Genomic DNA, 10,472 nt, shown 5'->3' on the forward strand with positions numbered 1-10,472 from the left:
TACTTTGGATATTTATCGATTACGTTATAATGATACTTCAAACTTAAAGAGAAAGATCACTTGGGTTTAAATCTAAACAAAACACTATTCTTACAGCAGAAAAAGGGATTTCCCTCCTCTATTAAGTTATTTTTGAGTTATTAAATTTATTTTTAAATTTAGAAAGTGAGTAGAATTTTTCTAATTCTTTCTTTAAAAAATATTACTTTACAAATATGTAGAGATTTCCAAAAAATGGTTTGTGTGAGTCGGTGGTTTCCATAAGAAAAACCTGGTCTTCTTTCAGGTGTGGTTCTTTTTGAAATCCTGGCAGAGAGCTGGACAGGGCAGGGAACAGCCCATGCCAATCCTGCGCTCCCTAAATGCAGAGGGCACGTGGGGACCAGGCTGTTTGGGAACCACATGGGAGTCAGAGAGGCCAAGTCCCATTTCCATCCGGCTGGGCTGATGGATGGACCTCTTCCTTCTCCGAGGGAGGGCGCTTCCATCTAAATCACAAAGCTTGCCTTGGCCGGGCTGCTGGGGCTCACTGAGATGCTTACACTAACCTACGACTCCCTCTTGCTGCCATCATGCTGGTGAGACCCTGGGCTCACTCTCGGGGATCCCGGGCTCATCCGGATACGCTGACATCTGGCAGAGCCATGGCACACACAGCAGCAGGGGTTCTCAAAGTCTAACGTGTGTTCCGGAAGTTCAAGCGTGTTAAAGCCCAGATCGCTGGTCCCACCCCGGGGTTTCTCATTCACTAGGCCTGGGCAGGAAATTTGCATTTCTCACAAGTTCCCAGGTGATGCAGCGGCTCTTGGTCTGGGGCCACACTGAAAAACTACTGCACCCTCGGTACTCATGAAATGAGCATTGAGTACCTAGCAATGACTGGATTAAAAGGTGCCACAGTGTCAAGTGTACAAATCACGTTAAGGTCGCTACTTCCAGATACAACGTTAAAACAAACAATCTGCGTGCACTGTCAAATCACAGACTGGTTGAACGGGCCTAGTTTCTTGTGTGGGATCAAGGCCAGCAGGTGGGCCGAGCCCTGGGTAAGGCAGACTCTGGTGTTACAGAGTTAGAGCAAGTCCAGTCTGGCAGCTTCACCTGGCAACACAGAAGCGGGACATGGCAAGATGCTAGCAGGGCCTGCCCAGAGTGGGTCTATCGCCCAGAGGCTGGGCTCTGGGTATGAGGCCAGGGTCAATGGCAAAAATTCAGTCTTATGGCCGCTTAGGTCCTGAGCCCATCAACGAGGCACGAGGGAACAAGCCACAGCAAAATGACCAGGGGTGCCTGCATCTCAGGCACACGTCAGAAGCCCGGTCATCAGGACGACGGCACCAAATCAGAGAGTTGGTCACATCCTCACAAAACCTAAATGTCACCGGGGGCCAGGCAGCTGCCCCAGCCTGCAGGGGGTCTGAGTACGTGACCAGAGGGAGAGAGGGAGTTTTGCCGATTGGAGGGACGTGCCTTCTCCAAAGGCGTCCAACTTGTAAAACTGTTTAAAACACACTGCTAGTTGGAACACCTTGACCTGGAGAGAGGGATTTCAGAGGCTGCAGCCTGACCGTTATCCTGGCGGCATGGGATGTCGTGAGCGGTTACCTGGACAGGTGTGGACGGGCCATCTCATAAAGCGGTGCCTTCTGTTTAGGTTCTGACCACAGAAACTTGTGTTTTTCTTAACTCCAACCTCAGCATCTTTGACCGCTATCTTGGAGGTCATCTGACTTGAGAATCTAGAGCCTCCTGTATCCAGGTCATACAGGAGCAGGTTTTTCTATGTGCTTCTCACTTGGCAGGTAAGTCAACCAGCCCCCTGGGGGACCTGGGACACAGCCCGGATATCTTTAAAGTTCCCTGTCTGTGCTTATTTTTAAAACGCACGTGAAATTTGCATGCTACCTTTAATGTAGGACTATTGTTCACTATGCGTAAGTTAAATTAACGTTCAGATGCACCAGCTTTCTCCTGACTTGCCTAGCGCTGGGGTGGAACCTTGCATCCCCAGTGGCACGTGCAGTCTTGTTAGCGGCAAGTGGAGCCGTAGGATGGCTTCCAGGATACACGCTGGGACCCGGCCAGCCCTCGTGTCCAGGCCGCGCATCTCTCCTTCTCAATCCGGGTTCCAGCAGCACTGCACTTCCGCCTTCTTGCACAAACTGGTCCTTTTGCAAATGCTATTTATTTCCTTCTATTTGCTGGGATGTCCTCCTCCTGGTGTCTCATGAAAGCTAAGTGTTCAATATGTATTTTGCTCAATGAATAAATGATCATTTTCATTTTTTTAGTCTATCGGGATCTCACAAAATGAGACTGCCTCTCAGGACGATTAGTTTAGCACCAAATCCAAAACCATAACAGCATCTTTTCACAGGATAAGCAAGGAATTGATAATCTATGGTCTGCCCCTTAACCAGGCTATTTCCTCATAGGAAAGATTCTCATAAAGAAACTTAGTAACTGGAGGCTGTTGATGACATTCTGCATGTGACAGTAATTTTTTTAGCTTCTCTTAGATTTAGCCCAAACAAACAAAGCCTCAATAAGGCAGAAACATTTGGGAGGTAGTCACTAGAAATGGTGAATTAGGACCAGTGAATGATGTTCAACGAGATTCACCTCTAGTTAATGTCACCAATAAGGGCTTGTGTCCCAGGAATTTTCTCTGGGAGGATTTTTAAGGCAGTGAAAATACTCTGCATGATACTATACTGGTGGATACATGTCATGATACATCTGTCCAGACCCAGAGAATGTACAGCACCGAGACTGAACCCTGATGTAAGCCATGGACTTTGGGGGATGATGGCATGTCAGTGTAGGTGCATCAGTTAGAACAGAGGTACCACTCTGGCGGGGGATGTGGATAACGGGGCAGGTTGGGTGCACATAGGGGCAGGGGGTATATGGGAAATATTGCTGCTTTCCTCTCAATTTTGCTGTGAACTTAAAACTGCTCTGAAAAATAAAGTCTTTTAAAAAACGGTATCCTTTAAGTGGAAATGTAAATCAAGTTAAACCAAGCCTGTTATTTGGAGAATGGTCCTCTTCTGGCAGCATCTCCAGCATCAAAACTGCCCTTTCCAGCTTCACCCCCTTCACACACTGGTGCTGGAGAAGAGCCAGCTTCCTTCAGGCCCTGGAGCCATGAGCTCACAGGGAGCAGGGTTCAGGCCACGGGGCCTTGCTGAAGCTGCAAGCCAACCACACACCTGCTTTCTCTGTAGGGAGCGTGGCCAGCACCTTGATGGGCAGGTGATGGAGGAGAGACCAGGGTTGGGCTCGCTCACCCCTCCCCTCCCCTTCATCTCGGAACGGGTGAACTCTCTCCAGAAGGGATTCGGAGGACGATACCTGTGCCATGGGAGTCCTGTGCTGTTTTACCAGGCCGGGAACCTGCAAATCCACGCGCGGTTGTAAACTTGGCTATTATAAATGGGGTCTGACAGCCCACAGAGGCAGAATCGCAGGACTGAACATGGAGAGAGATTTCCTCTATCCTGAGAAGGAAAGGCTTGCCTTCTCCTGTCCTGGGCCCCTTGGGCTTGCATGCCAACTGGACATGAGTTAATTTACCACATCAGAATGACACGGACCCAAATCTCGATTGCTTGACACCATTTATGAAGCTCCCTTTTGGCAAAGGGCATTTTCTCTTCAAAGACCTTCTCTTGACTTGTCCCCGAGTTAGACTGATGGGACCAGCGGTCTCCTTGCAGTGGCCCTGAGCAGTGTTGGTAGCACCCATCCTAAAAGGGCACCAGAGCATCTTCCTTAAGAAAGTTCCAGAACACCCATTCCCATGTCTCATCGAAGAACATACTGAGACTTCTACTTATGTTTCTAAATCCAAAGGAAACTTTAAAAAAAGAGAGAAAGAAAAATCACTGTCATATGCAGAATGGAATCATCAGACTCCAAGTACTAATGTGTTTTCCTTGTGAGAATCTTTCACGTTTGGAAAGGTGGTTAAGGTGCTGACTGTAAATTATAAACGACTTGCTTATCCTAAAGGTGGACATGTTCTCTGATAAAATGGAAGAGAGAAACCACACTGATAAACGTTTAGTAGATCTGGTTTCAGCAAGGGTCAGGAATGTGACTTCGGCCCACTCTTGTATTATTGAAGAGTAGGACACATAAAACCAATTCCCAAAGCAAGAAGCTGCAGCGTCAGCAAGTTACAAGCCGCTAAGGGAGACCAGAGGCTGCTGCAGGAAACCCTTGGGGAAGGGATGAGTATTTACTACTTAGAAAAGAGAAAAGTATTTTAATACTTAATCTCTACAGCTGAACCTATTCTCACTGCTGCACTGCAAAATGGCACAGTGATAACTTCTACTTTGAAAGAAAAAGAAAATTAAAGATGAACTCGGAAGAATGTGTTCAGTTTGAAAACATTTTTCAAAATAATATTTTTAATTTACAAGTGGGCATTCTGTCTCTCCTCATGCACCTGTAAGATCGGACCTGTGTATTATTTAAGACATGACCCATGAGTCCATTTTCTTAAAAGATATGTAACTAGACAAAGAAGTCATGGTTTCACAGGTGTACACTTAGCCACAAACTCAAGTTGTACACATGAAATATGGACAGTTTTTATATGTTAATCACACTTCACTAAAGTGTTTTTTTTACAACTGTAACTAGAAATTGGGCCAAAAATATAAGAATGGTGAGTCAACTGTAATACAGTCACTAATAAAATTACACTCGTCTATTAAGGTAGTTTGTAAACCTATGATAATATGGCCTGCTTCTCAAGTTAAAGTTAAGTGGGAAAAGCGTATTTAGAACAAAGATCCCTCTGGTAAACAAGAAACACAGACACTTTAGAAACCTGAATATCTCTTGCGTGAACCCTGCGCACAGAAGCTACTGCCTTCTGCGGGTCTAGGCCACAGGGATCACGGTAAGTCCTAACTTTTGGCTCCAGAGTCTTCTGCTGGTGGGCTGATGGCCACGGGGAGGAGCCCCACCAGAGCCCCACACCCCGGTGCTCCCTGCTGGTAACACTCTGGAAAGCTGCTTTGCATCCCCTTTCAGAGTTCAAGATGTTGTACTCCAGGTACATATCACTGCCTGGAGAAACATTCCTTAAATTTTTGTACACATAGCCCATAAAATAATTTTAAAAACCTATGTACCCCTTTGCCAGTAAATTGTCACCTGGAATTTTCCTTATAAAATTTAATAGTTGCAAAGGATGTAATATCGGGTAGAATCAGAATACTAAGATTTTAACATAAAACTGTTGTATCGGGCTTCCCTGGTGGCACAGTGGTTGAGAATCTGCCTGCCAATGCAGGTGACATGGGTTCGAGCCCTGGTCTGGGAAGATCCCACATGCCGCGGAGCAACTGAGCCCATGAGCCACAATTACTGAGCCTGCGCGTCTGGAGCCTGTGCTCCGCAACAAGAGAGGCCGCGACAGTGAGAGGCCCGTGCACCACGATGAAGAGTGGCCCCCGCTTGCCACAACTAGAGAAAGCCCTCGCACAGAAACGAAGACCCAACACAGCCATAAATAAATAAATAAATAAATTTAAAAATGGTCCACATCAAAAAAAATCTTAAAAAAAAAAAAAACAAAAACTGTTGTATCACTATTTTCAATGTACCCACAAGAATAAAAACACCCAGAGTGATGTGATTTCCACCATTATCCATTTTTAAAATACTCGAGCAAACGGTTTTTTAAGATTTAAATATTTCATATCATTTCCTACCTTCCTTGGCTTCCTAGAAATATGACTCCCATTCACTCCTGCCTCAGAATTATACAAAACTATTTTTAAGCTTGAATGTTTTTATAATTGATCACTCTATCATATTCTGCACAATAAAATGTCTAAACATGTAAATGGAATTGTTTCCTGTGGTTTTGTTAAAATTTTTTATTATGGATTGAGTTAATAACAGTAATGCAGAATTGCTCAAACAGTATAATTACGATCTATTTTGATAAATATCAAACATCAAGTTAGAAATTCTATGGGTAATAACACCCTTCATACTCTTAGTGGAGTATTACCAATGCTTCCGTCCTGCCTCTTACGACTGGGAAGCGACGGAAAGAAGAACCAGAGTTTGAGCTCGGCCACAGGCACCTTCGCAGGCAGATCAGCTCCCAATGAGGGTGCGGGTGGGAATCGAGGGTCTGTAAATCGATTCCCGTCAGTGTCAACTCCACGGGTCGGATTTTATTCCTTCATCTAAACCTGCATTGTTTCCATTTGGAAAATTGATAACTGACGGTACTCATACTTCCGAGAGTCAGTCCGTAAGTGGACCCGAGGATGGTCACTCGGGGGGGCTGCCCCCCGGCTGTGCAACTTCAGGGCCAAGGATGCCGGCCCCACCTGTGGTGGTGGTCACCTCCTTGGAGGTGCTTATGGGCCTGAGAGCCCCCTTCCTTCTGAGCCCACCTCTAACAGGAGTGAGCTGCAGTCCCAAGGATGAGGGTGCACATGGTGGCCCAGCTGGCACGCAGCCGGGCCGCCTGCGACACTGCAGGTTGTCACTAGGCCCAGATTTACACCCCGAGGCCCTGGTCCAGCCCAACGCGGGGGGATGCGCCCACGCCTCAGGTCTCGGTGGATCTGCAAACTGGGCGGCAGAGCCCTCCTCGCCGCGCGGGGCCCTTACCTGCCGTTGACCACACTCGTCTTCTCCAGCCCGCTAGGCAGCACCACGGTCATGGCCACCACCCTGCCGTCCAGCGTCTCCGTCCTGCCGAGCGGGTTCCGCGGGGGGCTGGGGGACGCATCGCGGGGAGGTCTCTGTCCTCTGTGCACGCTGGGAGTGGTGGGCCTCCCGGGAGGCGGGGGAGCACGAGCCTTCATCTTCCTCCTTGAAAGGCGAGAACAGGAAGGACTGAATGAGGTGGCAGCTTCCAGCCCAAAGTTAATAAGTCACCTGTCAATGGCCAGCAGCTCCTAAGGACCTTTCCTCTTAATTGTCCAGTCTTCTAAGTGCTTAAGGCCTTCTGAGTTGCACAAACTTTTAAAAATCAATATATTACAACAAGGACCTACTGTATAGCACTGCGAACTATATTCAGTATCTTGTAATAACCTAAAACGGAAAAGAATCTGAAAAAGAATATATACATATATATACATATACATGTATGTGTGTGTACAACTGAATCACTTTGCTGTACACCTGAAACATTGTAAATCAACTCTACTTCAATTTTAAAAAATCAATATATTAGCGCTCTTCAACATAGAGAAAATGGACAACTAAGAAAAGTAGAGGATGCATCATTTTTTTAATTGAAGTAGAGTTGATTTACAATGTTGTGTTAATTTCTGCTGTACAGCAAAGTGATTCAGTGATATGTATATATACATTCTTTTTTTATACTCTTTCCATTATGGTTTATCCCAGGATATTGAATATCGTTCCCTGTGCTATGCACTAGGACCTTGTGGTTGATCCATTCTATACATAAAAGCTTACATCTGCTAATCCCAAATTCCTGCTCCATCCCTCCCCCACCCTCCTCCCCCTCGGCAACCGCCAGTCTATGGTCTATGGAGGACGCATTTTTGAAAGTAAGTGTTCCTGGAAAGAAACAGCCTAAAATGTGTTTCCCCTCCTGGGAGTGGGCTGGGGTGGTAGACTTTGCTTGGACCAGTCCTTTCTGAACCATTGACTGGGTTACAAATCCCAGCTAATTAAGGGGTCTGCATTGCTCTAGCTGAAACCACTGCCCCAGCTCTGGATCCACAACCAGCTGAGGATCTGGAGTCCATGGGTCCACGGTATTGAGGATGTGATAGGACTACATGAGGAGGTACTAAAGTAGCCAGAAAATCCACCAGACCAACACCCACAGACACGGGCACTGTGGACGGAGGTGGCAGTTTAGTGGCAGGGGCTATGACTGATGGTATTTTAACACGCCACCTGCTCCCCCCCTGTTTTCACCTTATTTCTGCCTGTGCTTTGAATTCTCAATTCACCTTGTAGATTCCTAAACACCTGTCAATAAATCACCCACTCTGACAAACATTTTTAGAAATTCTTGTCTCCTCCACATTACTCAGGGGAGGCAACTGACCTTACTTTGTGTAGGTGTTTTATTTTATATTTAGGTACACAGGTGTTGTATGTACAAGTACATATATGTATATGTATGTGCATGTGCATATGCATGTGTATGTTTATGTGTATGCATATACATGCACACATTTATTTATATGTTCCTTACTTATATATAAGAATCTTATTTTACAGAGGCCCTGGGCATTATATAATAAGAACTGGTATTTACTCAGCATCAGGACCTATGCTAATAATACGCCTAGGAAGCTCACTTCATTCAAAATATTTTGCAGTTGAGAACACTGAGTGTCAGGAAGATCCTAGCTCCCCCGAAGCCCGGAGCGGGGATGCGGAGCACGTGTGTCTGGCTCCCAGGGCCTTGCCCCTCCCCACCTCGCTCTGCTCCCGCCTGCCCTCTTCCAGAGCGAGGAGCCACAGAGAGGCCACATGAGCCCTCAATGTTTAACTTCTCCTGCAGAGCAATGTGCTGGGGCACTCTGGCCCAAAGCATCTGACATCAGAATTCCATTTCTAGGAATTTATCCTAAAGAAACAATCCCACAGGAATGCATTGTGGGAGGTTCAAAGATACTCAGTACAACGCAATTTATAATGGCAAACGTATGTAAGATATTCTAACCACAGGTCAAAAAGAGAGAATTTCAATAAATGATGGTACTAAAACAATGTTATACCAGTACTGGTTAAATATACTTTTTAAAAGCAATTTTTATTTTATATTTGACTATAGTTGATTTACAATGCTGTATTGGTTTCAGGTATACAGCAAAGTGTTTCAGTTATACATACATACATATATATATATATATATATATATATATTCTTTTTCAAATTTTTTTCCCATTTAGGTTATTAAGAAGAATCAATATTGTCAAAATGATTATACTACCCAAGGCAACCTACAGATTCAATGCAATCCCTATCAAATTACCAATGGCATTTTTCACAGAACTAGAACAAATAATTTTAAAATTTGTATGGAGACACAAAAGACCCCAAATAGCCAAAGCAATCTTGAGAAAGAAAAACAGACCTGGAGGAATCAGGTTCTCTGACCTCAGACTATACTACAAAGCTCAGTAATCAAAACAGTATGGTACTGGCACAAAAAACAGAAATATAGACCAATGGAACAGGATAGAAAGCCCAGAAATAAACCCACACACCTATGGTCAATTAATCTACAACAAAGGAGGCAAGACTATACAATGGAGAAAAGACGGTCTCTTCAATAAATGGTGCTGGAAAAACTGGACAGCTACATGTAAAAGAATAAATATATTTTAAATTTATATAAGTTGATGTTCCAAAATGCTCAATATAGACATTTTAAGAAAACAAAGTTTGAAATATTATTTGTTTTGAGAAATACCGTTTATAAGAGAAGTATGCATTATAGCAATAGATCACAAAACAGTCTAGAAAGACAAGGCAAAGATTCAGTAACAATGATCTCTGGGTGATGGGTACCATGACATTTGTTTTGCTATTTTCACTTCTTTGCACTTCCTAATTTTTTCTATAATATCACCTCTCTATGCATTAGTTGTAAAATGAAAGAGGTCATTTAAAGTGGGGAAAAACAGCTAATAGGGTTCAGATGAGGCCTCAAACCATCACTGTTCACTTCATTGGCCAACACAAGACTTAGGAATGACACCTGGGTTTCATCCTCTACCCTGATAAGTAGATATAAATTAATTCTCTTTTGTTCTTGTTAAAAACCTTATACCTACATCATATTTTTTATAATTTTTATGCTTTATTCTTATTCATTACATATTTTTTCCTTTAAACTTATAGAAATAAAGATGAAGTAGGAAACATATATTGCACTGGTCTAAGGACTGTGTAGTATTAATTCATTTATTCCTCACAATAACACTGTGAGGAGGTACTGCCATTCCTGTTTTATAGATAAGGAGTCTGGGCACACCTTTCTCAGATTACAGACAATTTGTTTCCAGAGTCTGAAGTTTTAACCAGTGCATCCTTCAACCTCTATTAGGAAGACCAGATATCAGCCCATTATACAGATGGAAAAGTCAAGGCAGAGAGACTGGTTATGGGATCCTTCATTAATCAACCATAGGTCTCGGCTAGAAGCCCAGTCTCTGAGCAGTCCAACTGCCATTAGCATTACCTCCCAGAAGTACTTTCAGGAAAAAATCATTTTTATCATTTTTAGGAAATAAATATACTTTCCAAGTAAACTACATTTTTATTTCTGGGTACTAATAAAGCTGGCTTTACAATGGAATATTACTCAGCCATAAAAAAGAATGAAATAATGCCATTTGCAGCAACATGGATGAACCTAGAAATTATCATACTAAGTGAATTAAGTCAGACAGAGAAAGACAAATATCATATGATATCACTTCTATGTG

General features: G+C 43.9%; 1 protein-coding gene across 16 annotated transcripts in view; it reads right to left on the reverse strand.

The window, feature by feature from the left end:
• Nucleotides 1-10,472, reverse strand: part of COBL (cordon-bleu WH2 repeat protein) — a 273,659-nt gene that overhangs the window by 174,546 nt on the left and 88,641 nt on the right. For all 16 annotated transcript variants that reach the window (XM_082399294.1, XM_082399296.1, XM_082399286.1 and 13 more), the window contains one exon: nt 6,655-6,858. In XM_082399294.1, the coding sequence (XP_082255420.1) occupies nt 6,655-6,858 (204 nt within the window). The remainder of the gene's footprint in view (nt 1-6,654; nt 6,859-10,472) is intronic.

The sequence above is a fragment of the Balaenoptera borealis genome, assembly GCF_965194805.1.
Source record: "Balaenoptera borealis genome assembly, chromosome: 7".
In the NCBI taxonomy this organism is placed as follows: Eukaryota; Metazoa; Chordata; class Mammalia; order Artiodactyla; family Balaenopteridae; genus Balaenoptera; species Balaenoptera borealis.